At 39.5% G+C, this 16,957-nt stretch overlaps 1 protein-coding gene across 1 annotated transcript in view; it reads left to right on the top strand.

Moving 5' to 3' along the window:
• Positions 1-1,548: 1,548 nt before the first annotated feature.
• FAM184B (family with sequence similarity 184 member B) overlaps positions 1,549-16,957 on the top strand; it is a 46,730-nt gene continuing 31,321 nt past the window's right edge. The window contains 1 exon segment of the mRNA XM_086612481.1: positions 1,549-1,683. Coding sequence (XP_086468607.1) covers positions 1,549-1,683 — 135 coding nt within the window.

The raw sequence follows: 16,957 nt of genomic DNA, 5'->3' as shown, positions 1-16,957 counted from the left end.
TGCCTCCAGAGATTTAGAGTCTCTCCTTTTCTCTCAGCAATTAAAGGGCTTGGTTTCTCTGTCCCAAGGTCTTCTCTTCTTACATCTTCTCACTCTTCCTTCTACCCACTGCCTGCAGGCATTCTTCCTCTGTCTTGATCTTTTTCCCCTTGGAGTGTTTATTCTTAACAGTAGTTTCTCTTTGTGCCCTCACTGAGGATTTCCCTTTTTTGCTGAGGATTCTCCCTTTTTTCCTTTTGCCCTGCCCTCAGCTGACACTGGATAATCCTCCCTCCCAATTCTGGTAGTCCTGAGGAAGCTCTTTTTCAAACCCACCACTGGCAAAGTGGAAGCTTCTTGCCCGAGAAAGACAGAAAGGCTCCAGGAGGTGAGCTGGAAAAGCTGCCTTACCTGCCTGGGGCAGGGGGCAAGCAGCAGCCTCCTGTCCCCCCTCTGGCTAGCTGCAGAAACGCCTGGGCTGAGGTGGGGCCCTTGCCTGCTCCATGGGGTCTCTTGTACCGGCTGCAGCGACACATCAAAGGGATGTTGAGCAGCTCTCACCTTCGCTTACCTCTTCCTTCTCCCTTTTCCTTTTCTCCATCTCTCTGACATCACCCTACTTTGCCTTCTCCTCCCTCCCCTTTCTTCTAGACTTGTTTAAACATGCCCACTAACCATTTTCTTGCATAACACTTTACTGAACCATTTTTTTAATAATCTCATTGTCTTAATAGCTTGCCTTTTCTGTGCCCTTTTTCCTTCCTTTTCTGTCCTATTTATTTTTACATGTAGAAGCCTGATCTCTTTGAAGAGAGGGAACTGTCTACAGGCAAAGAAAAAAATAGTATTGTCAATTTTCTTCTGGCACTTTCCAGTTCCTTTAGTAAAACTGAGGGGAACTGACCAGTCCCTTTGGATAAGGCAGGCGGACCGGACCCTGGGCACCGCTCCTGGGCTCAGCTGTGCTCAAGTGTGCCTCTGAGCTGGAAGAACTGCTCCGTTCTGCTTTCAGCTGAGCAGCAAAAATTGAACGAGGTTTTCTTCCTCACTTTATTGGTCCATCCGGACTTAGAGAGGATTGCCAAAATAACAGAGCTTATGAAAGATGCCAACACCGACCCCTCTGACCTCCGCAATCCTTTGGCAGCCCGGGAAGGTAACATGATTTAATCAGCAGACGATCTTTATAGCAGATCCCCAGCAAGGTCTGTGCTGCTCCCCGTACGGCTGCCTCAGCGTCTCCTGTGGGGAATTTGTAGCATCCAGCCGCTGGCATCTTCTCCTGGCGGAAGCTCAACCCTTTAAAGAGAAGGGGAGGGAAAAAAAATAAACCCCGATGAGGACGTTTGCACATGCTGCTCCCTGCCTCCTCGCCAGAGTGTTCTGCTGAAGGACTGGGACATCTGCGCAGCAGGGAGAGCGGCGTCAGGAGCCTGCCGTGTCGGGGGCTGGAGCTGCCCCGGCACGACGGGGGTTTGGGTGGGCGCAGCGGCCGGGGGAGGCCCGCGGCGGGCGCAGGATCGCCCTGCCCGGAGCGTACACGGACTGGATTGAAATATTTCAAGCCTAATGGCCTCTGGCATAAACAAGATTCGTCAGCCAGGGACTTGCAACGGATCTAAAGCCGCTCGGAGCAGCTCGGCAGAGGGATGCAGTCAGGAAATGCACGTGAAAATGTGCAAGAAGATCGCCCAGCTCACGAAGGTGAGTCTCGCTGCTGCAGCCTTCCAGGGAGGTGAGGCTGCCCTGGCCGGGGGCGGGGGAGCTCGCTCCGGGCTGCCTCCTGTGATGGCCCCTGTCTGAGAGGAGGGGAGGGAAACCCGTCCGTCCTCTTACCGAGGCGGTTGCTGACAACATCGCCGTGCACAAACTTCCTTTGGAAGAGTTCCCCCGCGGGTGCTGCCGACCGACCTTAGCGGGTTGCCTTTGTGGCTGGCGATCGACCTCTCGCACTTAGCCGCCCTAATGAGCGCGCAACAATAGCGAGAAGAGCTCAAGCTCTGCGAAGACATACGGTTTGTCTGGGTGCTGCTCGGAGCGACTGACGGTATCCGCTTCTTTTCCTGAATTATGAAGACGACAGTTCATTGGCTTTTTATAGGTTCTCCAGTAATATTGCTGCACAGCTGAAGCCGAGCTGTGGTACTGAAGTACAGTGTTGCTTGTTGTCTTGTACTTAATTGTTCCTGATGTGCACGAGTAGTAACACTTTGAGTGACCTTCCTAAAAGACAGGAGTTGGAAAAGGGGCAGGACTAAATTACGTAGTATATTGTAGTACAACTTTTAGTCAATACCGAGCTATACCACTAAATATTTTGAATATTTTCCACAGCATGTTAAGAAATATGAGAAAACCTGTAGTAAGTGGCAGTTATCTTTTAAGCTATTTTTGTGCTGCACCTTTGTCGGTGAGAAAAAGGCTATTTCCTACTCATGTTTACTAATCCAGTTTTTACATATTCTGTAACCTCACTGCAATTGGTAAAGACACTTTAGCATTGAAAAAACACTGACAGGGATAAAGCACTGACTAAAAATACAGGTCAAACAGCAGGAAATCATCAATACTTTCAAGTTAGAATGGCTTACAAGTCACAGTGCCATTATTCTCATCTAATGATGACTGTATGTGATGTGTATGTATGCATACACATGATATACAAGTGCTACCTATGTTTACACATATACTTGCTATATTATACTTACTGTATTGTACCAATACCTACTTTACCAGTGCTTTGATTGCATATTTGTACAATAGTATTTGTACACAATCTGATCCTTACTTTTTGCCCATGAATGCATACATTACTTTTTAAGGTGCATTTTCATTCTGTAGTAATCGAAAGAAAACTATCCAAATAAATGCCTTTTTTTTTCTGTTGTTATTTTGAACACATATTTTCGAGCAATGAAGTCTGTAAAAAAAATTCTTAGAAGCACTTTCTCTTTATTCATAACTTTCCTGATTCCTCAACCACAATGCAATATACATGAAAGATGACTGTAAATTAGATTAAGATGTCTTGAGTTGTTCCCTTGTTTTCTATCTGGTTTTCACTTGCTATCTTTGATCAATTTTGCACACCAAGTAAAATTTGTCCATAAGTATCACTCAAAAAAATCACAGTATTACCTTTTCTAATGGAAAAGCAATAGCTGGGTCTCTATTAACTGATAGCTTATACTTCACGGTAACAGGAGTTGACGGATCACCATCTCCCTCTTTCTGCGTGATCCGTTTCTCAACAGCAGACTTAAAGCATATTGATGACATCTGTGCAAAGAAATGCTTGATCAAAATTTTCGACTCTCAAGCTAAACTCATTTTCTGTAGAGATTTCTGTGCCTGCCTTTTCATATAAAGTGATTCTTTTAGAAGTCTGTCTAATCTCAACTTAATTTTGAGGAGAAAATCTCTCCTTTCTGAAAACTCTTGTATTTATATAAGCTTGTCTTCGGGTTGGGGAAGAAATTTCTGAGTGCTTTTTTAGCAGCAAAGGGGAACAAAAATCACCCCAGTGAAAAGGATTTTTTTATTGCATTGTTTTTTTTTCAGATGCTTTTGTTAAATTTCTACTGTTAAAATGTGGGTGGGTTGATTTCTTTTTTTTAAATAGAATTCCCCTCTCTGGATGCTTTTCAGTCATCTGAAATAAAGACGATTTATACCTGAGGCTCAAAAAAAGTACTTCTGAAAAGCAAATAATTCTGTTTTAAAATGTGGCCTTTAAGAAACAATTTTTTCTGCAGTAACGCTACACTTATAGAGAACTCATGACAGAATTGGAATTTTAATTATACGATTTCCCTTCTAAATTCAGGGTAGACAAATGCTGTACCAACAGCAAACATCTGGGAAACAAGATCTGAGACCAAATTAGCTGAAAATGGCTATATGGAAAATTTATTATCATTTTTTGCTTAGGACCTTTGAGAGCTCCCTTTCAAATCACTGTTTTGTTGGCTATATTATATTAAAATCCCTCCTAACTTGAAATTGCCTGTAGTGCTTTCCTTTCCCTTTTGTAACCCAGTGTGCAATACTGCTCTCTGTTGTTAATACAGCTGCAACTTTCTGTTCCAGTAATGTTAGATTTTATTGATGGGGGAGATAATGATCTAATTTCTCATCCACTCTATGTTATGCCAGGAGAAATGAATACAAAATATTTAAATTAAGTGTAGGATACAGAGATTGACTTACATTCTGTTTCTTTGTTGCATAGTAGTGACAGCCTCCTACCCTCAAAGGCAAAGGAGAGGTGTGCAAAGGTATGAAGAGCAGAACCAAATTGAGTGAGGTGATCAAGTTTTTTCTTGCACTGTAAGACACGGATTGGTACAGGGAATCCCCATAGGTAGTAGAGATCCTGAAAGCTGCTCCCATTCTACTGCTCTGCTACTTCTGCTTTTGAAAAGGTAGAATATAGTACATTTTCGTACCTTCGGTCATGCATTTTTCTATTCTGCATCTTTTTGGCTGTAGCAGCAAAAATATCAACCTTTAGAAATGTTTCGTTTGCTTTGGGCAACAAACTGCTTTTTGTAGCCCATTGATCAGTATTTCTAAATACCTGTCCCTTCTCACACAGATTGACTTTTTCCACTGTTGATGTGTAGAACATACATTCTTTTTTTCCACATCAAGCTATCACAAGGAGCAAAACCAATGAGCATATTTGCAGACTCAGTCAGGCTCCCTCTTCTGCTCTGCCCTGTGTCTTTTCCCAAAAGTGAGGTGGCCTTTGCATTTCAAGGCAGAAGTAGCCACAGATCCTTGTTAACCATTAGACATCTGTCTGCCCATGTTTGAAGTACACTAATGAAAACATGGCAGGGTTTTATTATTAATTGTACACTTCAGGTTTTTCTTTTAAAGCCTCAGCTCACAGTGCCAAATGAATGTGTGGGACAACCAGGTTTTATCTGAAAAATATCTACCTATATATATGTATATAAAAATGGTGTATTAAAAAGTACAAACTGAAATTTTTTGTTCCCATGGATGAAGGTAAAAAGTCTAAAAGCCCTGGTAAGATTTATGAGTTTGGATGAGAACTGTCTAGGCCTTCTGAATTTTGACATTAAAATCAGGTAACATTGCTGCTATTTCCAGGTAAGCTATGCATTGATTTATGAATTTATGAATTTATGAATTAGGAGAGAAGTATTCTGTTTGCAAATGGGAATGCCCACCTGTAGTTGTCATTCACGTGTACGGATCGCACGTTTAGTTGGTAGGTACCTTTCTGCAACATTAGTGCATTCAAATTAATAGGGCCTTGAAGTTAGTGTATTCTTAGGATTGTAGCAGAATGCTTGACTTGGTACCAGTAATTAAGCTTAGACTGCTCCGTCAGACATTGCACCCTTGGCATGCTGTTTTATGCTTGCCAGTTCTTTGCATTTTTGATGTTTTTAGCAATAGTGTGGTGTTTAAAATGCATGGTAACTTTTATAAGACTCTTCGGGTGTCACATCTTGCTGCCTCAAGCTACAGATTTCTAACATCCATTGGCTGTTACAGGATTTTGATGTGCTTATGGATTCTCAGGACAGTACTTTTTACTTGAGATAGGATGAGAAATGCAAATGAACTCTGAAGAGCACGTGCTGAGGAGAGTGGATCAGCTTTCATTGAAAAGGCAGTTCGGGCAGGGCTGGCAAGAACTATATGCTGCAGATATCCATGTTATTCAGGTTTCTTTTCAAACCTCTGCTAATGGGACTCAAACCAAATCTGCTGTTCCAGACTGCAGTTCTAGAACCAAGCCTAAAATGAATAATTAGGGTGGTGACATTACCTGGTGATCAGAGAGCTACCTAAGCCACAAAACAGTTCTATTTCCTTCTTAGAGACAAATTCCTGGATTCCAATGGAGGAATATTTTTAATGGCAGTAGATATTTACCCTCAAACTCGTTTTTCCTAGGGGTTCGTCTGACTCTATATTGGGAATTTGGGAGCCTTGTTGTAAGAAGCACATTTTAAATTGCAGTATTTCTGGTCGAGTGGATTGTTAGTCAAAAAATCAAGCAGTCTGCAAGAATTTTGTGTCAGTATGTTGGATACTGTGAGTCTTAACAGAGGAAGAGAGTGCCGATGCAAGGAAAAGTTAATTGCTGGTAAAACACAATTATGAACCCTTCTTCTCCTTCAGGGGGAAGAAATGTCAAAGGGGAGCAAGTGTGGTGTTCTTCTAGAAGCAGCAGCATAATCAGATGTTGCTTAATGACTCTATGTGGAGCGCTTGAAAATGTTACACACTCCAGCTATTTATGATAAGTAAACCACGAGTCACCAGGAGGTTTATTGCCCCCCAGCTCCGTCAGCGGGGTAGAAAATATGACATTATTTAATAAGCTTCAGTGGAAAATCAGCCAGATAAGTAAACCCTACTTTCCTTCGTTATTTAAGGAAGGATATCTGACTTTTGCACAGAAGTATATGCTCATATTTAGTTCTATAAGCTTCACTCTGCAGGTGGAAATTTACGAAAGTATTAGTAAGTGGCCTGTTATGTGTGTGAGGGCGCAGACTGTTTACACCACTCCAGTGTCTTGTAGCATGGCTGTATATTAGATCTTTTAACCTTTTCCGGTTTATTTGCCATTAAAGAAAAACAAATGCTGATAGGTTTAGGGAAGAAATACGGTTGAATTCGAATGGCTTATTCTGGAAGTACCTATCAGCTCAGCAACTGTTAACAGAGCACTCCTGCTGTCTACTCATGTTTCTAGTTGAAATATGTTGCCTTTTTCACTTAGTTTAAGCTCAGTTTATTGACCTTATTTACTGTGATGTGTTAGCAGTACTCAGTAACCACTGCTTACAGTGGCTCAGCTGATGTGCAGTTAGTTGTTATGCTGCTCTCCTGTGTGCTTCAGGCTTTTTGATCTTAGTTCTCTAGAGAGGTATTCAATATTCTACAGAAATGAAGCAAAATGGAACAGCATAAAAGCTAAGATCATGCTTTTGGAGCAACAATATTTTTCCTTTGGGCAAGGAATATAAAAACTGGTTTCCATGTATGCAAAGAGAGAGAATCTTTTTATAAAGCTGCTTAAATTATGTAGTAACAAGACTAACAAAGTACTTTACTTTATGATGTATTTGTTTTCATGATTTTTATGTATAATTTTCTATCGAGATTTCAAAGTAGCATAATTTTTGCCTGCTAGCTGACAAAACTTAACTTGTCATCACTATGTTTTTCTTGCAGAACTGAAAGGGAACTCCTGGATCATAAAATCCATGTGCAATGTCATACAATTGTGTTGATCAACTAGTTAAAGCAGTATTAAAGCTTCTGTTTCTATTAGGAAGGAATGTAGAATCTTATTATTTGAATGGATAGAAATTGTCATTTAAATTAATCGAAGGTATAAGAATGACATCCATGTATTGGAATTATCTTCTTAACATACAAATTTGTCACTGATTATACCAAGTTTGCAGAAAATCTGACCGCATTAGTAATTGACAACTCAAAGCTACTTTATAATGGAATCCACATACCAAATTCGAGTCACTTTTTCAAGGAACTGTAGTTTATATACAAAATGTGTATTTCGTTAATATGTGTATTACAAACAATAGTTAATAAAATGTCTAGCAATCCATTAATTGCACAAAAGAAAATTGCAAGGTTATCATTTTTTCATGTTCTATCTCTTCTTTATGGGTAAAGTATAAAGGTGCCTTTTTCAGTGACTCTGTAACTGTACCTCTCTTCTAATATTTTCTTTAACCAGTATGTAGATACCAATATTTTACAATTATACCCAAGTTAGAAGTCAATGCCAGCTCAACTTACGACATTCTTACTTAAATATTCTAAAGCTGTGTATTTAGGCTTTTGAGCACTTCAGCATTAGGGAAAAAAGTATTTTATATACTATACATAAAGCATCCTGCTCTTTTTTTTCCCGAAAGTCCCATCTTCCTTAGGTAAAGAGTGTTTATGTTTTATTAAGACAGCTGTTACGCTGAGGTAAAACTACCTCTGTTGCCACCTCTACTGTCAGATCTTAAAGACATTATTTGTCTCACTGTAACAATAATTGATTTTTTTCTAACAATAATTGATTTGTTTCTCCTGCAGTACACGATCAGACTGTCTCTATGTGCTGCTGAAGACCACTTAACCTGTGCTTTTAGTAGGAACAGATAGACATCTGAGTTTTTTTGCTCATGCTTAAAGCCATCAGGAAATATGTGAATGTGGTTAGTCCAATACCAAGACGGAGTGCCCCAGTGGAGCACAATAGCTCAGGCTCGGCTGTGCTGGTTCAGACTTGGCATTTTATTTAATGTATATCCACGTGTCTTCCAAAGGGCTCAGAGGCAACGGAACACTCATAACCCTATTACTGAGAAAATAGTGCCTTTATTTCATAAAGAAGCTAAAAACTGGTTGTTTTCAACTAGGGATTTTTTTTTTCTCGAGTTAATTACCTCAGTGAAATTCATCTGAAGTAAGACTATACCTTTTTTAAGTAGTTGTCATTCAGAACTTTGTATGACCTGGCCTTTAGGCACTTAAACGTAGTTATGACTTAAAACAGGTTACTAACAGAGAAGTCTTCTGTTTTAATTAGCTTTGGGAGCCACAGCACTTGGTTGTGACTATGCACTGACATTTAGAGGTTTATATAAGAGCTACCTTTAGATATAAATATGAGATTACAGTAGAATAATTTGCTTTTTTTTCATTCAGGAGGCGAGAACTACTAGAATTTGATAACAGGACTCTTTAGAGCTAGAGCTGGTACTTTGAATGTTTTATAATGTTTAGATGTTTTTACTAAGATGCTGATATACCTTAGTATTTCATAAAAATAATGAATTGTCTCAAAACTACAGGGCATTGCAATGGACCTTACAGTCCTTGTCACCTGATTTTTGAGGTGAGGAATGTGTGTTGGAGAACAGTATAGCTCCCTGCCCACTTGTTCATCCAGATGTGTGAATGTAGTCAGGGTATGGCTAGGGAGTATAGTCAAGTCGGAGGAGTGACAAGTGCCTCTTGGTCATTCAGTGCAGTCATTGCTCACGATATAAACATGACACTGGCAGAGACTTTTGGGGCATAAAGCTTTAAATTTTAATGCTTAAAAAACTAAAATTAATGCATAATTTAAAAATATCATAAGCATTAATGTTTGGACTAGGCTCTTATCATAGAATTATAGAATGGTTTGGGTTGGAAGGGAACTTTAAAGGTCATCTAGTCCAACACCCCTGCAATGAGCAGGGACGTCTTCAAGTACATCAGGTTGCTCAGAGACCTGCTCTGTTTATTGAAACCAATTTAAATTTTGCAGACTGTTTCCACTTTTTCAGATGATAAATGGTGGTTAAATTTTCTGGGTTTTGTGATCATCGATGCAATATGCTTAATATGCATATGCTTAATAAGAATATGTTCCTGAAATGGGAATGTGAGTAGTGGCTGTATTAGTCTAGCTCCATTTTACTGTTACAAGTATTTGGGTAAAAATTACATGGGTACCTGAGTAATAGTGTAGTATTGTGATGTGTATTATTATGTAGCCTTTTAACTACATAATAATATGTTGATTCTGGCTCCTGTGATACTACTTTGAAAGAGAGGAGAGAAACTGAAAGAAAAATATCTTTTAAAAAACACTATATGCTGAGGTCCATGTGAACCAGTAGCTTGTCTCTGACTATGCCCATAGAGTTACAGGAATACGGCATGCTTCCAGTGCACTTGTATAAAGTATTCTCCCTGACTCCAGTGATTTGTGCAAGTTTTCCAGAGACTGGCAAAGTACCTTAGTACTTAATAGCCCTGATAGGATTTTTCTTCAATAAATCTGTCCAGTCACTTCTTGAATCCATACGACCTTTTAGCATTACAGACTCCTCTGACAGAATGTCTGTATTAGTTGAATACAACATGATATACTGTCTTCTGTTTATTTTAACCTGCTACCTCCTAGCTGTGTTATAGTTCCTATACTGAAAAAGATAGTGAGTGATCATTTGGTATATACCTTCTCCGTTACACTTTTGACTGTAGGGAAGGCACAGATGAGGATCAATTTGAGATTAGGATACTTTAATTTAGAATTCTTCATGCATACTGTATGTTCAAGTTGCCAACGTAATCAGTAGAACCTAGAGAGTAATTTAGTAGACCAGCCATTAGGGATTGAACTCAGTTTCCTGAACTACGTAAAACTAGTGTCGTTTGAGAATTGAACATAATCTGCCTAGTTCCGGGAAAGCATAGTTATCCTGCAAAGCCTATGCCGTATTTGTCAACTCCTATGTGGATATTTTCAGGTGCCTATGGCATCTTGAACGGCACCAGATCTCTGAGATAAGTAAGTGAGTCCAGACCTTGGTGTCTACCTCAGTGAGCTGAATGGCTCTCAGGTCTCTGTCAGCTTTACTGACTGGATCTCTGTTGATGGACTGTAATGGGAATTTACACAAATGGCACACCAGTGAACACCTAAATCCCAGTATTTTACTCTCAAACAATGTTATCTCGTGTTCCCTTCTTAGCTGTGTCTCTTTCAGAGTTGAAGAGTGTGCTGGGTTTATGTGGTGGGGTTTTGGTAGCTGGGGAGAGACTACAGGGTCAGCCCCTGAAAGGAGCTGCAAGAATCTTCTCCAGCCTCAAGTCAGACCTGCCTCTGGCCAGGTCAGACCCACCTCCGGCCAGGGCTGAGCTAATCAGTGCGTCTGTGAATAACATACTTAAGAAGGGACAAATGAACCCGTGCCATGCAGCACCTGCATGAAGAGAGCGGGGAGGCAGGGATCTTGGTCCCTGGCTTCCCGTGTAGGCGGCAGCCCAGACTTGGCCACTGTCACTTGACTGTCAGTGGCCATGGCAGTGCAGCTTGGAGCACTCCGAAGTGCCTTGCTTCCAGAGAGCCTTCTGGGTGGAGTTCGTCCTACCAGGACCACCAAGGTTTATTGGGCTGGTCAGGCCCAGTAGAGAAAGGAGCAGGATGTGACAGAAACAACTATGCAGGCACCAAGGTCTGTGAAGATTGAGCAGGAGGAGGTGTGCTGGAGCTGAGATTCCCCTGCAGCCCGGCTGCGGCCCATGGAGATTAATGGTGGAGCAGAGATTCACCTGCAGCCCATGGAGGGCCTCATGCCGGAGCGGGTAGCTGCACCATAAGGAGTTCGTAGAGGACTGTCTCCCATGGGAAAGGACCCCATGCTGCTGGAGATTAATGGTGGAGCAGAGGTGCATCTGCAGTTCATGGAGGACCCCATGTTGGAGCAGGTGGCTGCACCCTGAGAAGCTGTGACTCCATGAGAAAAGCCCATGCTGGAGCAATCTGATGGGTAAGGACTAGATCCCACTGGAAGGACTCACATTGGAGAAGTTCATGGAGAATTGTCTCCTGGGGTAAGGAACCCTACTTTGGAGCAGTGGAAGAGTGTAAAGTGTCCTCCCCCTCGAGAACAGAGCAGCAGAAACAGCATGTGATGAACTGACTGCAACCCCATTCCCCATACCCCTGCATCACTGAGGGGAGGAGCTAGAGCTGAGAAGAAGGGACGGGTGGGGGAAGGTGTTTTTAAGATCTGGCTTTGTTTCTCATTATCCTCTGTGAATGTGATTGGTAACAAATCACATTGATTTGTCCCCAAGTGGAGTCTGTTTTTTTCAGTGGCCATAGTTGGTGGGAGATCCCTCCCTGTCCTTGTCTTGACACTTGAGCGTTTTGTTATATTTTCTCCTCTGCATTCCACAGGGGGAGAGGAGTGAATGAGCAGCTGCATGGTGCTTAGTTGCTGCCTGAGGCTAAACCATGACAGAGTCTCATGCTTTATTGTGTTACTTCTTGCATGGAAGCTTTTATCGTGACTGATGATTCTTGTTGCTTTTTGGTATCCCTTTTTTCAGTTCAATTAGACTCTGCTTAAGGCAGGAGGAACCATAACTACATGCAGTATGTAAGATGTGAGAGAATCATAGACTTATGGCTGTGATATACGGAAGTTTTTTCATTTGTTCTGCATTTGTTCTATAGAAGTGCCATTTTCTAGCTGTCTGGCTGCTGTATTCATTGTATATCTTACAGCTTAAAGATTTCTTTTCTGGGCAATTTCAGATTCTGTTTGTATGTATGGAAAACTTAGATTTGGTCCTTTAAAGTACATTGTATTACATTTATCTACATTGAACTTTGTCTTTTTATCATTGTGTTTGTGAGGTTCTTCTGCAACTCCTGTAGTCAGCTATCACTTTTTATATTAATTTATTTTTCAAAATTTTAATCCTACTCAGTAGGATAACTGCTAATACAGCACTCTAGAGACTCTATTCATGATCTATATTCTGAAAACTGACTAGTCTCTTTGAGTAAAGAATATCCTTAGTTATAACAAAATAAGAGTATGAACTGCATATTATTAGGATGAGAAAACTGCAAGGCAGCTGAAATCTCCACAGCCTCTAGAATACTGTCCTTTCTTTTTTAAAAGTGTATACATAATAAACTGGAAAGAAAAAAGCGACAAACCTTTTGTTAACATAGTAGAGGCGGAAAGGCTATGAAACTTTCACATGTATTCCCACTGCTGAATTTGCTTACAGCAGCAAGGAACTTAAATTTTGGTGCCTGCAGTAGTAGAAACTGGTATTATTAAAGGAAGGATGAATTTTTCAGATAACTATCTAGCATCATAAAAAACCACAACCCGACCTTTGAAAATACTGAACATATATCTGCGATTTTAAACTCCTTAAAGATCTTCAAAAATCTGAGATGTAATGAAACATTTTCACAAAATTGAGTGTTAGTTTGCCAAATGAATTCTATCACCACTGTATTTAGATCTGGTTAATGAGATGCATTAACTCATATTTTTGAAGCACAATAGAGATCAAACTCCTGGGATATAAACCTATCAAGCTCTTCTATAAGTTTTAGATCTGTAACAAAAAGCAGACAGCTAAATTATTAGTGAATTACATGGAAATAAGACCTTTTTATTCCTCCTGTTGACACAGAATTGTTGATTTCACTTCTGTACTAAAAATTCATCTGGAGTACAATGACTTTAAAATGGACAGGCAGAGGGCGTAGACTTAAATGTGTTAAACAAATCTTCTATTTCTTGCACGTTATCTGTCTGAAATGACTTCATATGATGGAGTTGAACTCATCCAAGAATGTAAAAGCCTAAGATTTATGGGGATATTGGAGATCTTAAGGAGTTATGCAAGAATTTCACTAAGACAGAGATTGCAAAATTTGAACAAAAACGACCCTGAAATCAAACAACTTGGCCTTTCTGCTTATCCACATATACATGTGTGTTGATTTACATTGATTTATCAATGAATAAGCATAATCTTTTAAAGTGTTTTCATCTAGTTCTGTGGTTTTTAATAGACAAAAATTTTACCTAATTTAACTTATACTGAAAAATAATGTGATCCTCTCTGACAGCATTTGAATACAGCTTAACCTGATAAATACACGCAGGATGAATTTGATTCACCTCAGGGAGAGCAAAGACATAGAATGTATTTCATGTAAAAGTCATACTGACTGATTTTATTTATTCTAGGTTTTAATTGCATACAAATCTACAAAAAAAAAAACAAAAGTGCTTTTGCTATTTGAGTTTCACGAAATTATTTCAAAGTTATGTAGAAAAGAGTTTTGACAAATAAGGTACAACATGAGTCAGGAACTGTAAAAAAAAAGGTTTATAACGTCACATTGTAGGGACGCAGATGCTGCAAAGATCTGTGCTAGAGCTTGCATTATTTCACATAGTACTTAATGACCTGGAAGTAAAAATAAACAACACATTAAAATTAACAAATTATACTAATTCAAGGGGAGTCATAAACTCCTAAACAAGATGGAAAGAGAAAAGGAATATAGATGGAAGACAAAATAAACTGCATTCAGTTTGAAAAAAAAGCTTGTTTTTCCAAAATCCTGCAACAAAGCAGATGTGCATGGTACCTTTATGCCCAACATCTCTTTTAGTTTGTAAAGTTGTTGGTTGTTGGTAAACAACCTGAAGTGGGTATGCAGAAATGAAGTCAATATGAAGTGAAACATTAGCGCAGGATGAAGAGAAACCCCAGAGAACAGGGAAACAGTGGAAATGAATCAGTTTCCACCTTTGAAAATTGAAATTTGTCTCATCCCTTTGTATGGGAATCTTGTCTTAGCTCTGTAGAAGAAGGAAGAGCTGGGAAGCTGGGTGTGCAGAAGAAACAATAACAAAACAGCCAGTCGAACACCTGAAGCAATTCACTTAACTGCTGTTACTTGATTTAGACACCTATTTTGGAAAGGGAAACATTGTCCCTTGGAGGCATCTGTCTATCTCCTTTGACTAACCTAGATTAGATGTGTAATGATGAAATGGATGATGTTAGGTGAGTTGAATCCCATCTCTTGTATGCAGGAAATATCCTTCTGAGAATGGAATACATAGGGCTATTCTCATTGTTTCCTTACAGAAATTACTAGTGGCCTCCTCTGACCTCCTTCTGTGGTAGCTGTGTTTCAAAACAACCAGTTTCTCTCAGAATTTCCATGTCAGAACTGGAGGGATCTTTAATATTTCCATGACTGTCTAAGAAGACCTATTTCTTGAGATGCTGAGGAGGCACTTACAACCAGAGTCATGGCAGGTGGATTTGTGACCAATGTAAAGAGAAGGGATTAAAGTTGAGTAGATTTTAAAGAACAGTTCAGGAAGAAATTTCAGTAATAAACTGCATGTGAGTTTCCCAGCAGAGGAGTCTCTGTCTGGCATTAACTTTTGTGATTCTACAGCATATTTTTGCTTTGCTGAAATTGTTGATATGTGATATCTGTGCCTTTTTAGCACCTACTCTGGTTGTGGAAGCATTCTTGCAGTATAGTTTTATTTTCCTAGTTCTTAAGTTGTCTGTCAATTATTCTGCTTAGCTTATTAGAAACGATAAAATACTAATGAGAGACAGCTGGATTTCTCTTTAGCAAAATTTAGTCCAAGGCTAATTTTATGTTCAATCACACTTGAGAAATGAAGTGCAATACACAGGCCACTAAACTAAGGTTTTCTATGTTCAGTATTGTGCTGCACTAGGCAGAAAAATGGGAACAAATAAATGTGCCTATAGGATTTTCTTATATAAAATTTAAACTAAAAGAGGGGGGAAAAAAAACAAGGGAGAGGCACAAAGAGGCAAAAAACATGCCAAAAGAAATTAGAAACCTGTAGATATTTTATGCTTATAGTTTTTTGATACATGTTAGTATCTCAATGTATTTTTGGACTGACTGTAAACCATGGTACATGTAGGAAAAAGGACAATATCTTCAAATTTTAAGAATGTAAGAGCAACTTTCCCTCTTCTAGTGTAAATTTCTAGATAAGGAAAATAAAAAATACTATGGATATTGTGGGACATTCAGGAGGGAAAGACATTGCACAATGAGCTTCTGCCCAAGGGACGCCAGATCATCTAAACACAAGTGGATTTCATACACAGCCTTTGGCTACCTCTGTGCTGCACTCCCTTCCCACCCCTCCAGGATCTGAAAGGCTTTATTAACATGATTGGAGCAACAGATGAAAGGATTTAGATTGAACCTGCACTAAAAGAGAATCTCCTGAAGCAAATCCTTTTTTAGTACAGTAATTAAGATTCATTCTGGTGCAAGACACAAGTGATGCAGCTCTTCTGAAGCCTTGAGGGGCTGTGGAAACCAGCTTGGGTTGCTGTGGCTAACACAGATGAGAGCTAATGGAGCTTCCTGAACTTGAGCTAAGGCTATGTCAAGCCAGTTGCATGTGTTTGCAGCATGATGCTGCAACATCTGATCTGGCTTTTCGTACAACTTGCATCCTCAAGCTCCTTAGTTTCTGGAGCTAAAAGCAGACATACTGTTTTCAGTGAGAGACTGGCACTGTGAGCTGTAGCTGGATTTTCAGCTCTGGCTTTGAGCTCACAAACTTCATTGAACATAAATTAGCCCTGAATTCATTCTGCACATGGATAGATAAAAGTTTGAGGTGTGGGAAATTTTGGAAAAATATTTTAAATAACTTCCTGACAGTGAAAGGCTTGAAAAAGGTGTTTTTATTGTTTTGTAATTGAAAGTCAACACTGTTATGATCTGTGTTGATTGAAGGTAATTTTAATGTACTGTTACAGTCACTGGATAAATGAACCAAGAACTGTGTGTATTTCTTATAAAAATCGATGTACCTTATAGCATTTTTCTAAAGAATGGGATGGTAGTAAGCTATGTAATTTGAAAGTTCACAAACGAAATCTTTGGTATTTCTCTCCAAAACTCCAGCTTTGAAAATAAACTTATTTCAGCTGAAGCTGAGCTTTCATTTCAGAGGAAAATACATTACTTTAGCTTGTATTTTTGCAAGGTGCTGAAGTCACACGTGGAAGATTAAAAAATCGTAAGGCAAACTAAAAAAAAACAAACAACTTAAAAATAGAAATAAATTCCTTGTGATTTTAAAATATTTTTGTAATTTTAGGTTCTGAATCACTTTGGGATGTTTGGGAGTGCCAATTTTTTAAAAGCTTTTCTCATAGTACCCATTATGTGTTTATGTTATCAACAGTTGTTGCAACTATTTGGGTGCATAAAATTATTCTTGTGCTTTCTGGAAGCCACAGGGGACAGAAGGAGAGATTTGAGACTTAGTTCATGAGGTCCCTGGTCATATGTTGCAGCAGTATCATTCAGCTGAAATCAGCATAAGTGTAAAATTGATCAGCACTGTAGCTTATAATAGCTGGGCCTGTGCCTAATTAAAAGACATTCTTCCTTCTTCAGTGTTAGAAAGTACAAAAGATACTTATTAATTAATAAATTGTGGTAGTTCGGTTTATTTTCTAACCTGTATAGTTACAGTGACAGAGGAGGCTAGAGAGCCATTTCTTTCAAGAACTGCACTTACTTTTAATAATTTCTCTGTCCTTTGCTCTA

The sequence above is a fragment of the Tauraco erythrolophus genome, chromosome 5 (genome assembly GCF_009769465.1).
Source record: "Tauraco erythrolophus isolate bTauEry1 chromosome 5, bTauEry1.pri, whole genome shotgun sequence".
Classification (NCBI taxonomy): Eukaryota; Metazoa; Chordata; class Aves; order Musophagiformes; family Musophagidae; genus Tauraco; species Tauraco erythrolophus.
Note: the sequence above shows the minus strand (reverse complement) of the source record. Positions and strands in the feature narration are given on the sequence as shown.